Source organism: Natrix helvetica (genome assembly GCF_964273705.1).
Source record: "Natrix helvetica genome assembly, chromosome: Z".
Classification (NCBI taxonomy): Eukaryota; Metazoa; Chordata; class Lepidosauria; order Squamata; family Natricidae; genus Natrix; species Natrix helvetica.
The window spans coordinates 138,931,109-138,956,306 of record NC_138554.1 but is presented as its reverse complement, the minus strand read 5'-3'; the positions used below and the strand labels follow the sequence as shown (position 1 = coordinate 138,956,306).

General features: G+C 45.6%; 1 protein-coding gene across 1 annotated transcript; it reads left to right on the top strand.

The window, feature by feature from the left end:
• Nucleotides 1–1,629: 1,629 nt before the first annotated feature.
• On the top strand, nt 1,630–25,109 carry ARF1 (ARF GTPase 1). Its single transcript, XM_081971718.1, has 5 exons — nt 1,630–1,793; nt 16,999–17,182; nt 19,286–19,396; nt 22,007–22,131; nt 23,504–25,109. Exons 2-5 carry the CDS (start codon nt 17,035–17,037, stop codon nt 23,663–23,665), a joined length of 546 nt encoding a protein of 181 aa, XP_081827844.1. The 5' UTR covers nt 1,630–1,793; nt 16,999–17,034; the 3' UTR covers nt 23,666–25,109.
• Nucleotides 25,110–25,198: the final 89 nt, after the last annotated feature.

The following is a 25,198-nucleotide window of genomic DNA, read 5'->3' as shown; positions in this document are numbered from 1 at the left end:
ATTCAAAGCTCACTTAACAAGTGCCTTGCTTAGCAACGGAACTGTTGGACTTCATTATAATCATAAGTCGAGGACTACATGTAATGTGTTTAAAAGGGGGGGCTTCAGCTGCAGGATAGAAGCCTCCATCTTCATGTCATGACCTCTTGACCCTTCAGGATCCAATGCAAATTACAAACTTTCCTTTGGTTGCATTCCTTCCTCTCCCTAAACTGTGGACATCCAATACCATAATCCTCAGTCTGTTCTTAGGGGGGGGAATTGTGGGAAACATATCTACAGGATGTTAAGATCTGGAGCACTGCATACAGGGAAACACAAGGTAGCCCTGAAGTATCCAAGGGAGGTTTTTACTCTAATTTAGATGACACTCACCTGTAATCTGTCTGCGCAGGTAGTCCTCAAGTTACAACCATTCATTTAGTGACTGTTTGAAGTCACAACAGCATCGGAAAAAATGTCTTACGACCAGGTCTCACACTTACAACAGTCTTGGGATCAGAATTTTTGTTACTGTGCAAAGCAGTTATTGAGTCTCATCTGATTTTTTGGCCTTTTGTGACCATGGTGGTTAAGCAAATCTCTGCAGTTGTTAAATGAACTATGCAGTTGTTAAGCAAATCCGGCTTCCCTCTGTTGACTTTGCTTGTGTCTGCACAGGTAATCCTCAAGTTACAATCATTCATTTAGTGACTGAAGTCACACAGCACAGAAAGTGTCTGGAAATTTGGGGCTCAATTGCGTTAAGTCGAGTTGTAGTATGTTGTGTACACAGGTAAGTCGACTTACAACAGTTCATTTAGTAACCGCTAGCTTACGATCACAATTGTGCCCAGCATTTCTGTTGTTAAGCGAGACATCTGTTAAGAGAGTTTTGCCCCATTTTACCTCTCTTGCCACAGTTGTTAAGTTGAATCACTGCCATTTTAAGTTAGTAACATGGTTGTCAAGGGAATCTGACTTTGCTTGTCAGAAGGTCACAAAAGGGGATCAGGCGACCGAGGGACACAGCGACCGTCATAAATGTGAGTCAGTTGCCAAGCCTCTGAATTTTGACCACATGGTCGTGAGGAATGACGCAAAGGGTTGTTAAGCGTGAAAAACGGTCACATTTTTCACTGCCATTGTTAAGTTTGAACAGTCAATGAACAAACTGCTGTCAGCCGAGGACTACCTGTAAGAGGGCCACCCCGCTGTGTGTGGGGGACGATGGGTTTTGTCATCCCCAAAGGGCGCCTTGGTTCTTTCCCTCAGCGAAAAAGGGGCGCGAGAACAACAGCGCCTCTCCCCTCCCTTCCCCCCCTCATTCCCAAGGCTCCGCCCCTTTTTATCTGGGCGGGCGCGCACTCTTGCGCTCACCCTCTTCCCTCCCTTGGAAAAAAAAAGGGCACGCGGCACTTTCCCTCAACGCTTTATAACGGTTTCAGGGCGCGCGAGGCGAGGAAGGGGAGCGCGCATGCTCCTTTTTTTTCTCCTCCTCCTCCGCACCAGCAGGACTTTGGCCACGCCTCCCCTGTTTCTGGTCTTTTCGGAGGAGAAAGAGAGAGGGGGGGGAAGCAGGAGGGGCAGGGAAAGGAAGGTGGGGAAAGGAGCATACGCCCAGCCCCGCCCGCGTTTCCCGTCGTGCTTTGCGGGGCCTTTGGCACTGACGTGGCCGCCGGGAGCCGCCATCTTGTGCGCAGTGAGGAACGCTGTGAGGGAGGCGGAAGGCCAGAAGCAGGTGAGGCACCCGGCGGGACCGGAGAGGACGACGACGGAGATCGCCGCAGCCAGGCACCCCGAGACGTCGCCCGGTAAGCAGCCGATCCCTCACGAAGTCATGGCGGCCGCCCGGCCCCGCTCCGAACCGACCCTCCTTTCCGTCAACGGTCCGCGGTGAGGCGGCTGGGCCTAAGTCGGGGCCTGGCGGGGCAGCGTCCCCCGGACGCCCGCTCTTCTTCCGGCCGAGCTGTGAGGCTCTTTAACTCCTTTGACCTTCACGGCTGACCCCCACCATAGACGGCGGGGGGGGTGGGCAGCAGCGGGGTACCACCATTCCCCTCACCCCCTCGAGAAGGGGACGGTTAAGCCAGAGGGCTAGTAAGCGGCCCTTGCGCGGGATCATCGCCTTGTTAGACCTCGGACGGTTTGCCCTGCTCTAGGGTTGGGGGGTCACTCCGTCCACCACCACCGCCACCACTCCGGTCATGGGGCTTTGGCCTGGCTTGAATAGCGTCTATGAAACGGTGGAGAAGGCAGGGTTGCCGCGGAGGGTGGATGCTGGGTTTTGGGGTAGGATGTTAGGGTTGTGAGGAAAGGATTTGGAGTGGATGGTGGGATTTGGGGGTGGGTGATGGGATTGGCTGGGTAGATGATGGGGTTTGGGAGTGGAGGATGGGGTTTGGGAGGAGGATGAAAGAATTTGGGGTGGGTGATGTTGTTTGGGGGTGGGTGATGAGATTGGGTGAATGATTGGGTTGGGAGGAGAATGAAAGGATTTGGGGTGGAGGATGGGGTTGTCTGGGTGGATGATCAGATGGGGGGGCACTTTTTTTCTTCCCTCAGCTGGAATTTGGCCCTAAGACGCGAGATGGGTGGGGATTTGGGATCCCTTAGTCACTTGCTGGTGACTTCATCGGCAGGACAAACAGTTGCGCAAGGCCAGGGAGTTTCAAGTACATACATTGTGGTGGGGAAGACTCTTCCTCTTAATTAGTTGAGGAAATTGGACTCAAAAAGTCTGCGATGAGAGGGCTGGATAGGTGCCTTAATCCATTTGGCTAGAGTGGTGTGAAGGACACTGCACCTTGGGGTTGGGCTAGATGATCTCCAAGGTCCCTTCCAGCCCTAGAATTTGGGATGGAGGGTCAGATACTATGACAGAAATATGAATCACCATTAGATTATGGTACAAGATCTTAGCTACGTCTTTCTATGTCTTCCTTAAGTGTGTTAGGCAAACTGAGCCATGAAATGGGAAGGGAAGGTGGGGGGGGGGGGGAGAAGGAGAAAGAGAAAAGGAAGGAAGGAAGGGAACAAGAAAGAAGGGAGGGAGGAAGAAAGGAGTAGAAGCTGCTCAGAGGGAGATGCAACCTAGAAATAAGGAAGAATTGCCTGACAGGACTATGAAGCAGTTGAACAGCTTTTCTCCCCAAATTGTCGGTGTTCTATCTGTGGACATTTTTTCAAGAAAAGATTGGACAATCATTTGATCACAACGGCATAAGTTCTTCTGCCTTGAGCAGAGGGTTGAACTAGATGACCTCAAAGATCCCTCCCAGGCTTATGCTTCTCAAAGCTGTTTTCCTAGCCATTCCCATTTCCAGGGTTGTGAACTGGATCTCTAGCTTTGCCATGCAGGCAACTACAGCACAATATAATTCTGAGCATCAAACCATCTCAGGACAACCTAATTTGTTGCATAAGTATCTTTTTCCTGAAATACCAGGAAATGCCAGCCTGGACTGATATTGCTAGTTTCTGCTGATCAGTCGGATGCACTCCAGTGGAGAAAGACCTCTTTGATTAATTTCTTTTAAAGGAAATACGTTAAATAGCTTTTCATGTTGGCAATATCTGGTAATAACTCTCCTCATAAATATTGTCCCCTCATAAATAAGTCCCCTCATAAATATTTGGGATTATGATTATTAATCTTTGTGTTTAAGAACCAGCTTTTGCAATAAAGACAATGTCAAGACAATAAAGACAATGTCAATGCCATTGGTAAATGTCTTTTTTTTCTTAGTAAATTCTAACGTGTATTTTCTGATTTTTAACTTATTTGTTTTTTTGTGATACAGTTCACCAGCCTATCTTAAATTTAGCTAGCTTAAAGTTTTCATCTTTATCTTTGTGACATGGAGAAATATAAACAAGACGCAGAAACTAATACAGATTTAGAAGCAAACATCTCAGTTATTCAGGTTCACTTTCCCCCACCCTCTTTATTTTCCAGCATGTGCTTTTCCTTTTTTGTTCATTCAGCAGAACTTTTTGAAAGTTACTGTCGTCCTCCTTGCAACTCTATACGATCTTTGTCATCATCTACACTTTGCAACATTTGGAGATTTCTTTTACAACATTTTACAAGGCTGGCAATCTCTTTTGTGTAGCTCTCCTTAAAGAGTGTGCATAGGCACTCTTCATCATAGATGAGAGAGAAAAGATAGTTCAGGTAGTTCTTGATCACCATTGGAACCAAGATTTCCATAGCTTAACAAGGCAATTGTGCCTGATTTTATGCTCTCTTTTTGCCATAATTGTTAAGTGAACCATTGCAGTTGTTAAGCAAATCTGCTGATTCCCCATTGACTTTGCTTGTCAGAAGCCAGTTGCGAAGGTCACATGTTGGTAGGGTTCTGCAACTGTTGGAAATATGGTTGCCAACCATCCAAATCTTTGAAAGATAGCTAAACAAATGGTTGTCAGTCATTAAGTATCTCTTATTATACTGCTACGATACCAGTAATCCTCAACTTAACAACAGTTCATTTAGAACACTTGCAACCATTGCAGCATCCCCATGGTGACATGATCAAAATTGGGATGGTTGGCAACTGGCCTTTATGACAGTTCCGTTGTCCTGGGGTCACATGATCTTCTGCGATTTTCTGACAAGCAAAGTGTCATGGTTCCAAGTAATACATCCCAGTTCAAGAGGCAATCAAGTTTCTCAACATTTTATTAGGACATATCAAATTGCCACATTCCTGGTGGTGCCTGTTTCTCCCCCCCCCAATTAAAAATAAAACTTTATCGCTTCCCCCAGAGTCTCAGTCACATGGTCCAGTCAGTATACAGCCCAATTGCTAGATATGCTCCACATGTCCTTGATTCCCAGGGGAAAGAATTTTATTTTGACTACAACCCCAGCTAATCTCTACAAGCCCCCGCCCCTTCACTCCAGGCAGCCCTGAAGCAGTGAAAAGAGAAACCTCCCTAGAGACTACAAAAAAAGAAAAACGGCCACAGTTTAGCCAACTTTAGGGTTGACACAAAGTCCAGTGGGGGAAACCAGATTCACTTAACAACAGTGTTAATAGCTTAACCGATGCATGATTCACTTAAGAACTATGGCAAGAAAGAACATGTGCCAAAACACACTTAACAACTGTCTTACTTTAACAACATAAGTTTTGGGCTCAATTGTGGTCATGACTACCTGTAATAAATTCAAGGTGTGCAATTTGGTACCCCTTGCAGGTAATTTGGATTGCATCTCCTGCAAATTTCAGCTACAATGAAAATCAAAATATTTGAGGAGCTTTTTCTTGCATTTCCTTTTCTTATTTGCTTCCGATCAGCTGCTTTAGATGCATCTTAGAAGCATCTTTGTGAAATGTGTCCATGATTACAGATAGCACATAGTCTGACTTGAATTACTTGGTCTGATATGTTTGGGGATTTAGTGTGTAATTGTCTGGAACAGGCTTGGGAAACAATTATGTTAATTCAGCTATGTCTGGCATGTTTTTTTGCAATCTCCATATTCATACGGCATTTATATCTTCCTTTGAAATTAAATTAGCAAACCATAAACCGTCCTATTATCCTGACTGAGATCACTTCACAGTTGCCATAATGCATTAGCGGCAATGGGCAACTTCATCTGGGAGGTTCCTGAACACGGCGATACAATGGAGTCATTATTGTCTTAAATCAGGAAGTTGGCTCCAGGTTATAAAAGCAAGCCCTTGTTCAACTACAATTGAGCCCAAAATTTCTATTGCTAAGTGAGACAATTATTAAGTGAGTTTCAGCCCATATTATGACCTTTCTTGCCATCGTTAAGTGAATCATTGAAATTGTTGTTAGTAACACAGTTGTTAAATGAGTCTGATTGCCCCATTGACTTTGCTCATCAGAAGGTCACAAAAGGGGGTCACATGACCCAGGGATATTGCAAGCATCACAAATATGAGTCATTTTCCAGGTGTCCAAATGTTAAACATGTGACCATGGGAATGCTGCAATGGCGTAAGTATGAAAAACGGTCATAAGTCACTATTTTCAGTGCCATTCTAACTGAACGTCACTGAATGAATTGTAAGTTAAGGACTACTTGTCTCATTTTCGTGCTCCTAGCTTCAAGCAGGTTGGAAGATTTTGGGTGCTTTGAGTCTGGAAAACGTATTGTACCTAAGTTGGATCTGTTTTCTACACCTACCCCTTCCAACTCTGCTAGAGAGCAGTGTTTAGTTTTCATCCATCCCTGTTCCTGCTTCAAACGTAGAAGATTTCTCTGCTGCTTTTGGGAGACAGAACAAGGTGTCATGTCTTCCTGGAATACAGGTAATCCTCGATTTACAATTGTTTGTTTAATAACAGTTTGAAGTTACAACAGTGCAGAAAAAAGTGACCTATGAGCCTTTTTCACACAATGGTTGCAGCATCCCCATGGTCAAAATTCAGACTCTTGACAACTGGGTTCATATTTATGATAGTTGCAGCATCCTGGGGGGGGGGGGGGGTCATGTGATCCCCTTTGCAACCTTCCAACAAGCAAAGTCAACAGCGAAGCAAGTTTCACTTAACTGCAGTGATCCACTTAACTCTGGCAAAAAAGATGATATAATCAGGCAAAACTAACTTAGCTGTCTCACTTAGCAAAAGAAATTTTGGGCTCGATTGTGGTCGTAAGTAAAGGACTGCCTGTACTGCAACGTGCAACACCCACATCAGGACCCCAGGCCAGTTGGCAGAGCCAGGTTTCAAGCCTTTCCAGAAGACCCAAAGGGCGGGTGGGTGGACATCTCACCTCACGGGGCACCATATTGCAGAGGGTGGGGGAACCACAGCCAGAAAGGCTCTTCCGGACCCTGCCAGCTAGAACTGTGGCTCTCTTCCTGACTAAGATTGAATTAAATCTGGTGCCTGTTACCCCGTAAATCAAGGGCAAGCAAACAGCAGCTGCATCGCAGTTGAAGGAAGGAAACTTCAAGGTTAAGACATCATAACACCCTCTTCATAGGGCTGTCTTTAAAGGTGCTCTCGCAGCCTTGGTCTTGGCACTGGATATGGCAGCAGAATTTCCTGGGGTGGAGGGAGCCAAGCAGGTGGAACCTGTTATACCAGTTCTATATGAATAACATCAGCTGCCTCCTTGTTTTGGGCTGAATTGATTTAATGTGTTGCTTGAGTACAGGTAGTCCTCGACCGACAACAGTTCTTTTAGTGACTGTTCAAAGTTACAACTACACTAGAAAAAGTGAGTTATCGTTTTTCACACTTACAACTGTTGCAGCATCCCTGTGGTCACGTGATCAAAATTCGGCCGCTGTGCAACTGACTCATATTATTATTATTATTATTATTACTTGAACTTATTAGTCGCCCCCTCTCCCCACAGGGACTCGGGGCGACGTACAAAAGTATTATATAGCGTACAGAGGAGGTAAGAATAAGTAAATAAGTTACAATACCTAAAAAAGTTACAATACCTAAAAAAGTTAAAACCCCAGTGAAATTAACCCTTAAAAACTAAAATTACCAATTAAAAATGCCCTGGGCTGGAGAGATTGTAGTATTATGCCAGGTCAGCTAGTCGAAACAGGTAGGTTTTCAGCTTCATACGGAAGGAGCGAAGGTCGGTTGTTGTCCTGATGTCTGGGGGGAGGTCATTCCAAAGGGTGGGGCCCACTACAGAGAAGGCCCTACTCCTGGGCGTCGCCCTCTGGCACTCTCTGGAGGACGGCACCCGGAGTAGTCCCTCTCTGTGTGAGCGGACGGGTCGCAGGGATGTATGGGGCAGGACGCGATCCCGCAGGTAACTAGGCCCTGTGCCATGGAGCGCTTTGAAGGTGGTAACCAGCACCTTGAAGCGCACCCGGTAGGCCACAGGAAGCCAGTGCAGCTCGCGCAGGATGGGTGTTATATGGGAGAACCTCGATCTCCCCATAATTACCCGCGCGGCTGCATTCTGGACCAACTGCAGTCTCCGGGTGCACCTCAAGGGGAGCCCCATGTAGAGAGCGTTACAGTAGTCCAGGCGAGACGTCACCAGCGCGTGAGTGACTGTGCACAAGGCCTCCCGGTCCAAAAGGGGCCGCAATTGGCGCACCAGGCGAACCTGGTGGAACGCCCCCCTCGCCACGGCTGCCACGTGATCTTCCATAGACAGCCAGGCATCAAGGAGGACGCCCAAATTGCGCGCCCCTTCCACCGGGGCTAATTGATCGTCCCCGATGGCCAGCGATGGCATATGCTGGTTGAACCGGGAAGCCGGAAGCCACAGCCACTCTGTCTTGGAGGGGTTGAGCCTGAGCCTGTTGTCATCCATCCAGACCCGTACGGCTTCCAGACACCGGGACATCACTTCAACAGCCTCGTTGGGGTGGTTTGGGGTGGAAATGTACAGCTGAGTGTCATCAGCGTACAGATGGTATCCCACCCCAAAACCACGGATGATCTCGCCCAGCGGTTTCATATATATGTTGAACAGGAGAGGCGAGAGGATCGACCCCTGTGGGACCCCACAGATAAGGGGCCTCGCGGTCGACCTCTCCTCTCCTGCCAACACACATTGCGTCCGGCCAGAGAGGTAGGAGCGGAACCATCGTAATACGGTGCCCCCGACCCCCAACCCCTCCAGACGGCGCAATAGGATACCATGGTCGATGGTATCGAAGGCTGCCGAGAGGTCTAATAGGACAAGGATGGAGGAACAACCCCCATCCTTTGCCCTCCAGAGATCATCCACCAACGCGACCAAGGCTGTCTCCGTGCTGTGACCGGGTCGGAAGCCGGACTGGCGCGGGTCTAGATAATCAGCTTCCTCCAGGTGGCGCGGAAACTGCTGAGCCACCACACTCTCAACAACCTTCACTAAGAAAGGAAGGTTGGAGACAGGACGGTAATTTGCTAGCTCCGTTGGGTCCAGAGAAGGCTTCTTGAGCAGGGGCCTCACCACCGCCTCTTTCAAGGCGGTTGGTAAAAGGCCCTCACCCAGCGAAGCGTTCACCAGCCCCAGTAGCCAGCCTCGTGAGCCCTCCCAGGAGGCCAGTACCAACCAGGAGGGACACGGGTCCAATAAACATGTGGTGGCTCGCAGTCGCCCGCGCAACCTGTCCAAATCTTCGGTGACAACAGGGTCAAACTCCTCCCAGCATGGTCTCTCAAGACTAGCCTCGGACGTCCCCACTGGAGCACTGAGGTGGGTCCATCCCCTTCGGATCCGATCGATTTTATCCTGCAGGAACTCTCCAAATTCCTCTGCCCGGCCCAGCAATGGGGGGTCCCGCTGCCCCTGTGACAAAAGGGAGCGGGTCACCCGAAACAGGGCGGCAGGGCGGTTCTCTGCGGACGCTATAAGGGTGGCACAATACTGACGTTTGGCCACTCTTATTGCCACAAGGTAAGTCCTTACATAGGCTCTTACCTGTGCTCGGTCGGATTCGGAGCGGGAGGACCTCCACTTGCTCTCTAGGCGTCTCCTAAGGCGTTTCATCGCCCTTAGCTCCCCGTTAAACCAGGGGGCCCGGGTCGATCGTGGCCGTCGGAGAGGCCACAAAGGCGCCACCCGGTCCAAGGCACCGGCGGCCGCATTATTCCACGCGGCTACCAGGTCCTCTGCTCGGGGGCGGGGCAGGTCTGCAGGAGGTGGCCCAAGCTCTGCCTGGAACCTATCTGGCTCCATCAGACGCCTGGGGCGGAACCATCTGGGATAGTCTGGTTCCGCCTCCCCGCGGTGGGGAGCAGCGCCAGGGAAGTCCAGCTGGAGAAGTGAGTGATCTGACCATGACAGGGGCGTGATGACTAAATTCCCTCTTCCCAGATCACTCGTCCACTGGTCGGAGACAAACACAAGATCCAGGATGTGGCCTCCCTCGTGCGTGGGGTCCTGAACTACTTGAGTCAGATCCATGGCTGTCATGGAAGCCATGAATTCCCGGGCTGCCCCGGATGCCTCTCCCGTCGATGGCAGGTTGAAATCCCCCATCACTAATAGCTTGGGGGTTTCAACCGCCATCTCCGCGATCCGCTCGAGGAGCCCAGGCAGGGCCGTTGATGTATGGCGGGGAGCCAGGTATACTATCAACAGGCCCAGCTGACTCCCTGGGCCCCATTTCACGCCCAGAGACTCGCAACCAGATATCTGCGACACAGTGAATTCTCTCGGTGCCAAATCTTCCCGGATGATTATCGCTACCCCACCACCCCTACCTTGGGCCCGTGGCTGGTGGAATACACGGTAACCTGGAGGGCACATTTCCCTGAGGGGCAACCCCCCCTCCGGGCCCAGCCAGGTTTCCGTTATTCCTGCGAGGTCCGGCTCCCCCTCTGTGATCAAGTCACTGATGAGGGGGGCCTTATTAATCACGGACCTCGCATTACATAACATCAGCCTAAGGCCCAGGCTCTGCCAATCCTGTCCACCTAGCCTGCGGGGGTTGGTACAAGCGACCGGGCGTATCCAGCGGCCCCGGTCTCCCAACCGACTATGTTCTTCTAGTGTCCTCGCGCCCGCCCCTCCCTACGACCGTCGCAATTGGAATTCCCCTTGTAGGAATGGTGTTTCCTCCCACCCCCCCACTCCGCTCCCCTCCGTCCTGACCCCACCTGTTGACCTGGCTATGTCCATACCCCAAGGCCAAGTAACCCTCCCCCCCTCCCTGGAACCCCTTAAAACCTTTAAAAAACATTTTACTAAAAAACCCCTAATCCCCCGCTTCCTCCACCTCTCTGGGTTAATAAACCCCTCATCGAGGTGGGCCCTCATCAGGGCAAGGGGGCATGCCTGCGAGAGGGGGGACCCTCGCAGTCGAAGAATGTCAGACCTTGAATAGATAAAGATGTTAATCAATCCATGACTATGGCTGTGGCGGGGGTTTTCTTTGCAGCAGGTCCAAGATGTAACTTGATGTAAAATAGAGCAATGAGTATTTGACAGGCAGATAAGATGGGAGAGGAAGCAGACCTCGCAATCCACAGTAATCTACAGTCCACCAGCGAGGCCCAGAGGTAGTTCTTAAGGCCCAGAGACCGAGAGGTAGTTCTTAGGTAGTTCTTAGAGTATACAGTATACAATTATAAAATTATAATTGCCTGAAGTGGGAAGAAAAAAATTTTCTCCTTTTAGAATAGAATAGAATAGAATTCTTTATTGGTCAAGTGTGATTGGACACAAGGAATTTGTCTTTGGTGCATATTTAGGATGGTTGCGATCATGCGATCCCCTTTTGTGGCCTGACAAGCAAAGTTAACGGGAATCCAGGTGCACTTAACTCTGTGACAAGTTAACAACTGCAGTGATTCACTTAACAAATGTGTTCGTAAGTTAAGGACTACCTGTACTTCACTATGTTGGTCAGCCATTTTTCCATATGATTCTGCCTGGGTATTAAAAAAAATCTCTTCTGCCCCATATTGAGATGAGCAGCTTCAGATTTGTGCAATTTATTTCCATTTTCAGTTTAAAAATAAAACAGACTGAAACCTATTTTTAACACTTCAAATTTTGGATTATTAACTAACGAGGGCTGCACAGTGCTTCAAATCGTGTTTGGAAGAGATGCTTGGAAGTCGCAACTTCAATGCAGCATCCATTGATAACTTGTTAAAGCAGCTATGCCTTTTTCCCTGATCACATGGGAACCTTTGCTTGGTTAATTTTGCAGATCTATATTTTATGCCTTCCCAACAGGTCTGATTGAAAGGCTCAAAAGCGCTTCTGAGACTCTGGAAGGGTCCACAGGGCATGTTCTGCCATTTTTAAAGCCAAGTGTGTCCCTTTTCTCAAGTTATAGGGCAGACAATTGAGATTATGAAAAACACAGTTGCAAATCGGTATGACGTGACAATTTTTGCAAATCATTGTCTTACCTTAATATATATATATAGCTGGTAGGCAGGAAAATCTAGTGCAGTTCCGATTATAGCAGATACTTTTTGTAGTATTCATCACTTTTTTTGCTGAATGCTAAAAACCTAGTTTTAATTCTTATTTCTAACTTGTTCTTTGGAGAACTTTGAAATGCCACTTTACTGCTATTTTCATTTGCCTTTTACCATCCATGGTGCCTTCATCAAATATTGTGGTTGATACACTCAATCTATACTTGTTTTTGTGTTTCAGTTTTTAATATTGTAATTTTAATGGTTGTTTTTATTGTTTTTATTTTTATCATTTTTATATTATTTGTATGGTTCCCAGAGTCACTTTGTGAGATGGATGACTGTACAAATTAAATAAATAATATACTGCTGTTTTGTTTCCCCTAATTTTTAATTATTCTACAGGGTAAAAAAACCCTCTTATTTCTGCATGTGCTGAACCAATTAACGAGTAATGCAGCTTAATACAGTGATTTAGAACTAGAAAAAATGTTCATGTAAAGCAGTATTTGTCTGGGACCTTCATTAGATTTTATTATAGACACATAATAAAGCTAAGGAATTTGCGTTCTGCAAATACTGCAGAACACTCAATCCACATGGTATCAATTGCATCACCTAGAACTGCGCAGCCTACGGTCTGACCTAACGTAGTACACAAAATTGTCTGCTACAATGCCCTATCTGTCAACGACTACTTCAGCTTCAACCACAATAATACACGAGCAAAAGAATAGACACAAACTCAAGGTAAACCACTCCAAACTCAATGGCAGAAAATGCGACTTCAGCAACAGTGGTCAACGCCTGGAATGCTCTACCTGACTTGTTACATCGCCAAACCCCCATAATTTTAACCTAAGACTGTCTACTATTGGCCTCACCCCATTCCTAAGAGGTCTTTTGTAAGGGGGCATTCATAAGCACACCAACGTGCCTACCGTCCCTGTCCTACTGTTCCCTTTTATTCGTACCCATTTTCTGTGTTCATATTTATGTTAATAGTGATACCTGTTATCTTCTACATGTTTGACAAAATAAATAATAAATAGTAAACAAAAAAATCACCTATTTTTGGCTAAATCTAGCAATCTGTACTGTATTCTGATACAGGTAGTTCTCAACTTACAATCACAATCGAGCCCAATATTTATGTTGCTAAGTAAGACATTTGTTAAGTAGGTTTTGTCCTATTTTATGACCTTTCTTGCCACATTTGTTGAGTGAATCATTGCAGTTAAGTTAGTAACCACGGTTGTTAAGTAAATTTGGCTTCCCCATTCACTGCTGTCATAAATACAAACCAGTTGCCAGGCATCTGAATTTTGATTGTTGCCATGGAGATCCTGCAACCATCCTAAGTGAAAAATGGTCATGTCACTTTTCTCAGTTCTAACTGAGTGGTCACTAAATGAACTGTTGTAAGTCAAGGCTTACCTGTACACTGAATACAACTGCAGTGTTAAAGGGCTAGCGATCAACGTATATTGCATCACACTTAGGACTTGGAATTTAGAATTAGATACTAAATCATGAAGGCAATGCCAGATGCAGTAGTCTCAAGAATGACAGAAGGGACCTTAGAGGTCATCTATTCCAACCCATTCCCAAGGCAGGTATTCTCATGCCATCTCAGGTAAATGGTTGCCTAATCTTTTCTTGAAATTAAGCATCCACAATTCCATGATACAAGCGATTCCACACAATGTTGCGATCCTCTTCCTGTATTATTCAGTAAAGAATACCCTGGGTGGGGCAATTTGCAAAGTGGAAGCTCAAAACCACTCAGCTTTCAAGGTTTTTTTTTAAATCCCGTGACCGTGGGGATGCTGCAATGGTTGTATGAAAAACAGTCTCTCACTTTTCCCCCCACCATTGTAACTTTGAATGGTCACTAAATGAACTGTTGTAAATTGAGGACTAGCTGTGTTGCCAAAACACATGCAGTGAAGGACTGGCAAGAAAACACCTGGACCTAGTATCTGCTAGTATTATATTAATACGATGCTCTGTGGCCATTCGTAAATAAGATAAATGCCTGTTTTCTGACATCTCGGGAACTGGGTAGGCTGCGGTGATTTTGCCTCAGTAGCTCAATTAACACAGAGCAATCTCTCCGAAAATGCAACTCCCTGTGTGAAGCCTGAGGGAAATCCCCAGAGCACAGCTTGGGATATCGACCCCGAAGTCAAGGCTACTCCAGAATGTCGCTTTCTGGGTTGAGCACCTGACTGGGTATTAATTCCAAGAAATAAGCCACTGCATTGGCTGCCCACTAACTGGTGGACCAAATTTTCGAGGGTTTATGATTGGCAAATCCAATACTGCTTGGTGAGCTAAATTCAATATCTTGGTTTTATCTCCTGAAAACATTGTTTATCCCAGCTGGGCTGCGTGAGGATCTGTAACAGCATGGCGCTTAGGAGCCAGACCTGCAGAAGAGAAAAAAAATATAGAATAATGTAATCCTTGGATGCTCTCTGAGATTGGTTGCTTTCTTGCAGACATTTCATTATCACACTAGGTAATATTATCAGTGCTATAAGGGTGTGGTGGTCTAGTTTCTAGCACTAATGATGTTGTCTAGTTGGGTCTTTAACCGTCTGCAATAAAGGGATCAAGCTCAGCCCCAAGGACCCCCACAGTCGCCCTCTTCCTTCACTCTGCAAACCACACTCCCTTCTACTATTGATGATATTACCTATACCTAGCTGGTTCATGAAATGTCTGCAAGGGGAGCACTGAGGAACACCCCCACCCACAACCCACCCCCCACCCAGTTCAATCCTGAGCTGCAAAGATTTGCTTCCAATCCATGGCTCTTGTGTCCCTCGAAAGTCCATGGAATGGTTGACAAGAGACGTTTCTGGTCTTGGAACGAGAGGCTTTGAGGCATCTGGCTTAGTCCTGGAGGATGGGTGCAGTGGAAGTGGTCCCTGCAGGGTTTTGAAAGAATATTGAGGGGAAAGACCTGGTGTGCCTCTCACTGGATGTGGAAGCAGATTCTGGAAATAGAGGCTGAAGGGAGCTCCAGCCAAAAGGGAAGCAGCAAAACGTATCCCCTTCCCCCACTCTCACTGCCCCAGCTTAGAGTGATGTAGCAGGAAGGACCAGGAAGGAACTAGCAGGCTGGGTTATATAGCAGGGAAGCACTGATGTCTTTTGAGAAGTAGTTCCTCAAATGACTCCCTTGGAAATTAAGGCCGTAATGACAGGGCACGCTAAGTACTGAGCTAAATATACTTCTGTAGGCCTAATTATAATAGCATAAATACGGTGCTTGGAAAGATTTTTCAGGCTGCCCAGTTGTAAACAATGGGGAATTGCTATTCACAGCTCAGGTGAAAACGTTCTTGATAGTTGGCAATCTTTTTCCATGAATAGCATACTGATTTATTATTCTGTGACACCTGTTTCCAGGTAATCATAATTTGTATTCTCGAATCAGAATATAAGACACCAAGATTTTGAAGAGGCAAATTAAAAAAGAAAAGTTTTTGCACTCTGCAGACCTCCCCAAAACAGCCCATTTTTCGCGAAAACGCTCCCCTTGAAAGAGTGCATGAATAGCCTTTAGGAGGCTTGTAGAGTGCTCCTGGGGGGTGGGGGTGCTCAAAAACGAGCAAAAAACGGCCCATTTTTTGTGACAGAAAAATGAATTATGACCATTATTTTACACTTCCCACCATTGCAAAGTCCCCATGGTCACGTGATTAAAATTCAGCTGCTCAGCAACTGACTCATATTTATGACGGCTGCAATGTCCCAGAGTTATGCAATTCCCTTTTGCGACCTTCTGACAAGCAAAGTCAACGGGGAAGCCAGATTCACTTAACTGTGTTACTCACTTAGCTACAGTGGATTCACTTAACACCTGGGCCAAGAAAGGTTGTAAAGTTAGGCAAAACTCATTTAACAATTGTCTCGCTCAGCAACAGAAATTTTGGGCTTCTGATCGTAAGTCGAAGACTGACTGTATTAAAACTACGGTCATGTGCTTCTCTGAAGAATTGTCTGCCTTTCTTTCTGCCAAGAGTAGAAACTGGCTAACTACATATCGCTTATTATGATGTCAAGAGAATCCCAGGAGCATTGTTAGGTAGGCATCCGATGATGCTTAGGCTCTAGAACTATGACCAGCCTTCTTTGAAGGAAACATACTGGTCAAACTGGATTCTGCCAGCTTAGAATTGGACTCCATTCCCTCAGAGAGGGAAAATGAATGCATGGTACGACAGAGATTATTTTCATTAAGAAAAATTTCACATAATCATCTTGATTCATTCTACTGTTAACAATATTCCTAGCATAGTTTGTTCTAATTGAATATGATTAATGTTGAATAGCATTATGCCACAATCGGTGGTTTGTCCTAGCTAATGGTTTTCTTGACATTTTATTCTCCCGTTTCTGTGTTGAAGCCCTTCCTTCCTTCCTTTCCCTCCCTCCCTCCTTTCTCTTTCAGTGACCGTATATATTTTCAGCATTTTACTGTAGTTTCATAGAACATGGAGTAAATGGCCTGTTCCTGCCAAAAGTTTTTTTACCCTGTGATGTAAATACCCGTTGCTCTCTTTGTGTTTACATGCCAATTTAATCCGTCTAAATGCTTGTCTTCTAAGCTGCTGTTTACATGCTCAGCTTCTGTTTTGAACCTCTGTTGCCACAAACTGACTACCGCTACTGCTCGACTTACGACCACAATTGCCGCCCAACATTTCTGTTGTTAAGCAAGGCTGTTCTTAAGTGATTTTTACCCATTTTACAACCTTTCTTGCAACAATTGTTAACAGAATCACTGCAGTTGTTAAGTTAGCCACACGGTTGTTAAGTGAATCTGGCTTCCCTATGGACTTCGTTTGTCAGACGGTTGCAAAAGAGGATCGATTGACTTTGGGACAATGCCACCGTCATAAATATGTCAGTTGGCAAGCATCCGATTTTTTTGTTCACATGACCAGGGGGATGCTGCAACAGCTGTGTGAAATAGGATCATAAGTTGCTTTCTTCAATGCTGTGGTAACTACTAACGGTCACTAAAATGCTTGTGAATTGAGGACTACCTGAACAGATGTTCATATGAGGCATAAATCCCTCTTGGCTCACAAGGGCCACTAATGTATCTTTTGGGGCTAGCTATGATCCCCACCTTTTACTTTGTGAATGAATCCCTTTGTCTTCCAGATTTTCTTGGCCAGTGGGTGAAGGACATCCTCAAACATGGGAAATATTTTTGCCAACCTTTTCAAAGGCCTCTTCGGCAAAAAAGAAATGCGTATACTTATGGTCGGACTGGATGCCGCAGGAAAAACTACCATATTGTACAAGCTTAAACTCGGGGAAATAGTAACTACCATCCCTACCATAGGTAAGAATTTAAGCTTCTCTTAATTGCAGTTACATCTGGGTTTTAAAATAAAATTACTGTATATAGGTACATTTTGCAGAACCTTGGGTAAAAAATGTAAGATTAGCTTGTCCAGGTTGCTCTTTGGGTGATGAGCAGTAGCCAACGTCTTGGTCCTTCAGTTCATTCAAGATCTCACTTCGCTGCATTTTTGGAATTGCTTGAACTAAAGGAAATTGCATTATTGACATACTGTGTGCAGGTAGTCCTCGACTTATAGCCACAGTTGAGCCCAAAATTTCTGTTTCTAAGTGAGACATTTGTTAAGTGCGTTTTGCCCCATTTTACTGCCTTTCCACAGTTGTCAAGTGAATCTCTTAAGTGTATTTGTCACACGATTGTTACGTGAATCTTGTTTCCCATTGACATTGCTGGTCGCATAGCCCCCAAGACGCTATGACCGTCACACAATACGAGTCAGTTGCCAAGCATCTGAATTTTGATCTTGTGACCATGGGGATGCTGCAAGGGTCGTAAGTGTGGGAAAACAGTTTTTTTCAGTGCCGTCGTAACTGAAAACGGTCACTAAATGAAGTGTAAGTTGAGGACTACCTATATTATTTTTCAAATGTGTAAGATAAAAGGGCATGATCTTAAAACCTTTATTTCTATTTAATCTTCGCAGTATCACTGTTGAAATTTAGAGCTGTTTTTTTTTTAAAAAGTAACTTTGTAGGTACACTTTCGTTCATTTGTTCTAGTTTGGATAAAATCTATTCTTTTGTTTTGAAAGGCAAGTCTCAGATTATCTGAGGACATGAGGCACCACGTTGCAGAGGTTGGGAAACAGTGATCTAACTAAAAAACTATGAATATTATGTTGGTAATTGGCTTTCCTGTGGCATATTTTATACACGGTAAATTAAAATCTAGGAGCCCAACTTCTTCAACCTTAAAGGCTAACAAGCATCCCTATTTCCAGAGAGCTGGTTTCCTAGAGTAGTGAAGGTGCTGGCTTAGAAACCAGGAGATGGCAAGTTCTAGTGCCACCTTAGTCATAAAAGCCATCTGGGTGACACTGGGCCAATTACCAGGAGACAAGGAATTTTAGTCATCCTGTAGCAAGGGTGTCCAACTCACATCATTACGGCGTCATGAAGTGACATATTGGGGCTTCCCCCCCCCCTTGCTAAACCGAGCGTGGGCAGCTCATGACACATCTGGCCTGCAGGCTGGGTGGGTTTTGCCAGTCACCAAGAGACTGGGAATTCTAGTCCTGCCTGAGGTCTGGAACCCAGCTTTAGACCAGTCCATTTCTGCAGCGTTTTTACTCAGCGTAATAGTGTTGAGTTTCCCTTGCATGTATCTGTAAAAGAGGAAAGAGAAGTAGAATCAACCATCAGTGGCACACATAACCTCCTGCAAGCATAGATGCACCCTCCGTGCACCTAGGCCTGTGGTGGTGCAGTGGTTAGAATGCAGTACTGCAGGCTACTACTGCTGGCTGCCAGAATTCGGCAGTTTGATCCTGACCAGCTCAAGGTTGACTCAATCTTCCTTCTTTCCAAGATCACTAAAATGAGGATCTCCAAAGTACCCTTCACTCTTGGAGTTCTCTGATATTTCACAGTATATGTGTAATTTTTAAATATGTTTATATTCTTCTGTTCGGTTTTGTGTCCAATTCTCAGAAACTGACTGCCTTGATGAACCCCTGCTGTTTTCTTGGCACGTTTTTTTCAGAAGTGATTTGCCATTGTGTCCTTTATAGAGCTGAAAGAGTGGCTGGCCCAAGTTCATATCTCAGACGGGATTAGAACTCCCAGTCTCCTGGTGATTGGCCCAAAGTCACACTACTGGCTTTTTGCTCCGTCAGGACCAGAACTCACAGTCACTTGGTTTCTACTCTGGTGCCTCTTACACCAAATTGTGTCTCAGCTTTTTTTAAAATCACTTTATGCAGAGGGAAAGGTCAGGTTTTTCTTTATAATATTGCAATACTTGAGGAGGAAGAGGAGGAGGAAGGGTGGTTGAAGACCACATGCGATTGGCATCACCTTAAATCAATAAATGTATCTTTTGCCTATTAACTGAGCACATTTTCTCTCACTCATTCCTGTTTAGGTTTTAATGTAGAAACAGTAGAATACAAGAATATTAGCTTCACGGTGTGGGATGTCGGCGGACAGGATAAGATCAGACCGCTCTGGCGCCATTATTTCCAAAATACACAAGGTGAGTTGTTTGCATTGTACAAGACCCACACACTGTGTCTGTCTGATCTGCATCAGCATTAGATCGCTCGACAGCACCAGGAAATCCCACATTATTTTTGCTAAAGTAGCTGGAATGGATAAAGATGTGGAGACTCTAGAAAGAGTGCAGAGAAGAGCAACAAAGAGGATTAGGGGACTGGAGGATAAAACATATGAGGAACGGTTGCAGGAACTGGGTATGTCTAGCTTAAGAGAAAGAAGGACCAGGGGAGACAGGATAGCAGTCTTCCAATATCTCAGGGGCTGCCCCAAAGAAGAGGGAGTCAAACTGTTCTCCAAGGCACCTGAGGACAGAACAAGAAGCAATGGGTGGAAACTAATCAAGGAGAGAAGCAACTTAGAACTGAAGAGAAACTTCCTGACAGTCAGAACAATTAATCAGTGGAACAACATTCTTTAAGAGGTTGTGGGTGTTTCAAAACTGGAAGTCTTTAAGAACAGATTGGACAGCCATTTGTCTGAAATGGTATATAGGGTTTCCTGCCTAGGACTAGAAGACCTCCAAGGTCCTTTCCAATTTCATTATTCTGTTATTCAATTTGCCAATTTTAAAAATGATGGACTTCAATTCCCAGAATCCCTCAACCAGCTAAATTGTCTGGGGAGTTCTGGCCGGTAATTCTAATCATCTCGAATTTGACACGGTTGAGGAACAGTGCAGTTCTGCTTTGCTGTTAGGAGCCAGGTATTCCATCCCCAAATTAAATAGATGGTTGCTAGAGTCACATAGCCTGTTAAAATATAAATGTGGATTAAGAAAATACACGATTTAGCATATTATCCAGAAAACCTGAGGGGAAAGACTAATCCACAATTCTGCCTTTGCCCTGATCTTAGACAATCCTTCGTGCCTGGCACACTAGCCGCCTTTGCTTAATCTGGTTTGCCTCTTCCAAACACTGTGAAACACTGATCTTTTGCTAAATCAAAGAGAAAAAAAATAGAGAATAGTTTGTTTGGTGTTAAGAATGGAAGATTAAATGCAGTGTTACTGTTACATAACAGTGTTTGTGAGCTGTCTCAGCTTCTTCTCTGGGTGTAATTGGTAGTTTATGCCAAAAAAAAAAAATCCAGTTTGTAGTTTTCTTACATCCTTTCTTTCTTCCCTCTTCTTTCTCTGTCCCTCCTTTTTCTCTCCTTTGTTCCTCCTTTCCTTTCTTTTTCTTTTTCTTTCTCTTCCTCCTTCCCTCCCTCTTCCCTTTCTTCTTTCCTCTTTTTCTTTCTGTCTCCTTCCTTCATTCCCTTCTTCCTCCTACCTTCTGTCTCTCCGTCTCTTTCTCTCCGCCTCCCTCCTTTCCTTCATTCCTTCCTTCTCTACCTCTATCTCACCCTCTCTCATTCCAGTGGTCACACACAACCCATTTCAAGGTGACCTTTTAATCACTCTACCAGCAGGTTAGCCACATCAGCATGTTGCTGATAGAAAATTGAGTGGCAATGTGGGATAAATGCAAACAACAGTGGAGTGGGCAGGAGGTGGACTGTTTTGTCCTCCATTGTGAAACTGTTTATACACAAACCATTGGTCTTAATTGCCTTGTGTACAATCCACTTACGCAGAATCTTTTTTATTGATTCGTTTGTCCAATTTGGGTACCATCCATGTCTTAAGTTCATTGACATTTTGTCTCTTCCCCTTTGACCGGTTTCTAGTTTGTCTAAAAAATATCCTGCTTCTCTTTCTGTATATTGGTTTCCCAAAGTCTGTAATTCTCTTGAGTGAGACTGACTTTGCAGCATGTTAGATTTTTGAAGCCAGCTGAGAAGATCAGCCTCTGCGGTGCGTGGTTCACTTGAAACAGTAAATTACACCTTTGCAAAGTTTACTGCCTTTACTCTCTTCTGTGAACTAGTTTGAAATCCAGTAATCAAAGAAAATTGGATTAAGGTACATGTGATTGTGGACGCTGTTTACAAACATCCAGAAGTCAATTTTGTATTGCTTGAAGCCTAATGTGGCAGGATGTTTCTCTTCCTGTGTGTGTTTATCTGCTAAGACTTAAATGATAAAAATGTTTTTTTCCTCTGAATAAAGACAAATCCCCCTCCCCCTTTTCCCCATTATTTAGTTTTGAACAAACACCCTAAATTACTGTTTACCAACCTTGGTTATTGTAAGGTGTGTGTGGACTCTGGGTTCTGCATCCAGCATTCTGGCTGAGGAATTCTGGGAATTGAAGTCCAGGCCTACCCTATGACAGTTGGGGTGTCCCAAGGTCATGTGATCAGTCAAGGGGGAAGCCAGTTTCACTTAACCCCTAGCCTACCAACTGCTTTCATTCGTTTTACAACTATGGCAAGAGAAGTCATAAAACGGGGTAATGGAAATGCTGGGCTCCATGGTGGTGATGGGGATTCAGGACCTCCTGCAACCTGAAGGTGGTGAATGGACTTCAGCTCCTGGAGTTCCCTGAGAATGCAGTGCATGCTTTTTCTCCTCCTCCCTCCTCCTCCGGGGAAATCTGGGGACTCAACTCCAAAGGGGCCAGGGTTGAGAAGCCTAGTTCTAGATGGCTGTTTGCTAGAACCCCGGCACGTTTTTATTTAACCATTCCCGTTTCCCTTCCAGGCTTGATCTTTGTGGTCGATAGCAACGACAGAGAGCGAGTCAACGAAGCCAGAGAAGAGCTGATGAGGATGTTGGCAGAAGACGAGCTCAGAGATGCTGTCCTTTTAGTCTTCGCTAACAAACAGGTAGGTGGGAAGAGATGGCCCCCAGGGGACCGTCCTTCTTATTTGAATGCGACAAACGGTTGCAGGAACTGGGGAATGACCAGTCTGGAGAAAAGAAGGACCAGTGGGGACATGACAGCACTCTCCCAGTATTTGAGGGGCCCCCACAGAGAAGAGGAAAGGGGTCCCCTTCTTATCCTTTAAAGCACCTGAAGGTGGCAGGAGAAGAAGCCACAGGTGGAAACTAATCAAGGAGAGAAGCAACCTGGGATTTCCTGACAGTTATAGCTCAACGTCTATGGAGATTCTCGACCATCCTGGCATCCACGGTTGTCCCAAAGGTTCTTTTTCAAAAGGCAACTGGACTTTCTGGTTTTTCTTTGAAGACGTTTCGCTTCTCCTCCGAGAGCGTCTTCAAGAACAATTAGCCAGTGGAATGGTTTGCCTCCAGAAGTTCTGGCTGCCCCATCTCTGGGGGGGCTTTAAGAAGAGACCAGACATTTGTCTGAAATGATATATGAAGTCTCCTGCCTGAGCAAGGGGTTGGACTAGAAGACCTCCAAGGTCTCTTCCAGTTCTGATATTCTGCTGCTATGAGCCCTCCTGCTGGTTGGCCACTCTTGTTTTAGAAAGCTCCTTGGCACCTTGTTTTGTGATGATGATGATGATGAAGAAGAAGAAAAAAAACCATTCAAAGCTTCAGCAATAAGGGAAAACACTGCAGAGGGATTTCTACCGGCTTTCTAAGGGAGGACCGTGTTTTTTCCCTCCATGGCGTTTACCTGCAACCGTCATAAACATGAGTCAGTTGCTAAAGGTCCAGTGTTTGGTCGCTTGACCACGGAGCTCTGCATCCGCGATAAGTGTGGAGGAAAACCAGTCTCATAGCCATTGTAGCTTCTAACGGTCACTAAACAAATGGTTTCAAGTCGAGGACCCTCCCGGCATTAAACACCAGGAAAGTGATAGGTGTAACGCCTGCCTCTTGATGATAGCATATAGGTAGTCCTCGCCTTACAACCATTCATTTAGTGACCGTTCTAAATTACAACGGCACTGAAAAACGGGACAGCCTGCTTTTCACACTTGCGACCGTTGCAGCATTCCCATTAGTCACATGGTTGAAATTTGGGCGCTTGGCAACTGGCTCACATTTATGACCGTTGCAGAGTCCCAGGAGCCCTTTTTGTGATCTTCTGATGCCTAACAAATGTCTCACTTAGCAACATCCGTTTTGGGATCAATTGTAGTCGTAAGTCGAGGACTGCTTTTGGTGGTGGTGGTGGGGCTTTTTTAGCAAGTGAAATAGGCCTTTTCCCCTCTGTGGCTGTGATGGGAGACGGGGGCGGGGGGGGGGGACGCCTTTTCTAAAGCCAGTTGCTTCCCTTTCCAGGACCTGCCGAACGCCATGAATGCTGCGGAAATCACAGACAAGCTAGGACTGCATTCTCTCCGCCACAGAAACTGGTACATCCAGGCCACCTGCGCCACGAGTGGGGACGGCCTCTATGAAGGACTGGACTGGCTGTCCAATCAGCTCCGAAACCAGAAATGAAGCCCTGAGTTACTCCTCTTTTCTCCCCCTCCCCTCCCCCTTCCCCCCCTCCCTTTTCCTCCTCCTCGCTTTACTCTAACGTGGCAAACCGTGCTACTTTGTAGTGCGGAGTGCCAGAAACTGTTTTCATCATCTCTTCTCGTCCGCAGGATTGTCCTTCACCACCACCACCACCACGCTCTACATGTGGCAAAACCACGCCCGGAAAGAAAATAACAGTTTTAGCTTTTTATTTTCTTATTTAATGTAAATAGTTCTTGTTTTTCCCATGAGGCAGTTTCTGGTATTCCTATGCAATATTATTCGGCTCTTTTTAAAATGATAAAAGGTTTTAAAACCCAAACAACCCACCCAAAAACTTTGAGTGGATTCGGGAAGGAAAAAAAATGGTTGCCAGGAATCTGGTTTTGTTTGTGCCATGTGTGGGGGCGGGGGGGGGGGGGGGCTAGATCCAAACAAGATCCCTCTCGGCTGGCAGATTTGGGCGGAGGCCTGGTTTCCCCAGCCCTGTTCTTAAGCCTCTGGGGATGAATGTTCTTTTCAAGAAGACGGGGCTGGTGGGAAGGAGGGCGGGAAAACTTGAACCTGGGACCCTTTGCTATTTCTGCAGCAACGTGAAGAGAAACACCCTGCAAGTTTCGCTTGTTGCAGGTCATAAAATTAGCCGCCCTTGGTCTTTTTGTGATGGGAGGTGGATGGGAGAGCAAAGTCAGTGGAGATTGCAGATTAATGAAAAATTGGGACCCCCCCCCTCCCTCCCATGCCCCTGTACTCTTTTAACTGCCCCTTAGATTTGGAGTTTTTTTTAAAAAAATACTTTTTACCCTCCACCCTACGAGTGCCATCTTTACCTTTCTCTCTGTCGCTGGGGGGGGCATAGCTCCTTCAAAAAGAAAAAAAATAATAAATCCTTGGATTTCTCCAGCCTAGAATGATTTCCAAAGACGGTCCTCTTGCACGGACGTCACAACAGCAGCCACAAGTACTGTACTTAAATAAGAAATGTCACACAAGCTTTCCGTTGTTTCATCCGGGAAAGGGAGGCGGGCGGGAATATCGAAAACATGAGAGTTTGGTAATCGGACGCCTTCCATTCTTAAGAGACGTGTCTAGATTCCATTTTCGGAACATGAGAAAGAAACGCCCTTTTTTACATCTCTCCTACTGCAAGGTTTGAGATTTGCCATCCCAGATTTTAACTTTTATTTTTTATTTTTGTTTCTTTTGTATTTTGATATTAAAATAAAACACTGAAGAAGCTGGAGCTGTTGCGACTCAAGAAACACACGATCAGAACTGGTTTGTTTAGTGTTATGGACAAGAAAAAAAATTCCTGTTTTCTTTCAATTCAGTAATCAACTGTTTTGTATACTTGTTTTCAGTTATCATTTCAACAAACGAGCACTGTAATTAAAGCTATTAGAATAAAAATCTCTTAACTATTCCTCTGAGGTGTGCATGGTTTGACTTGTTCGGCCTGGCTCCAATCTGTCCAGGGATGTAATACCGAGTTAACTGCACTCACGTCGACTA

Excerpts from the sequence above, each read along its gene's own strand:
- ARF1 (XM_081971718.1), top strand. The coding sequence starts at position 17,035 with ATGGGAAATATTTTTGCCAACCTTTTCAAAGGCCTCTTCGGCAAAAAA. Across the intron at positions 17,183-19,285 it reads AACTACCATCCCTACCATAG|GTTTTAATGTAGAAACAGTA; the intron begins GTAAGAATTTAA and ends ATTCCTGTTTAG. Across the intron at positions 19,397-22,006 it reads TTATTTCCAAAATACACAAG|GCTTGATCTTTGTGGTCGAT; the intron begins GTGAGTTGTTTG and ends TTTCCCTTCCAG.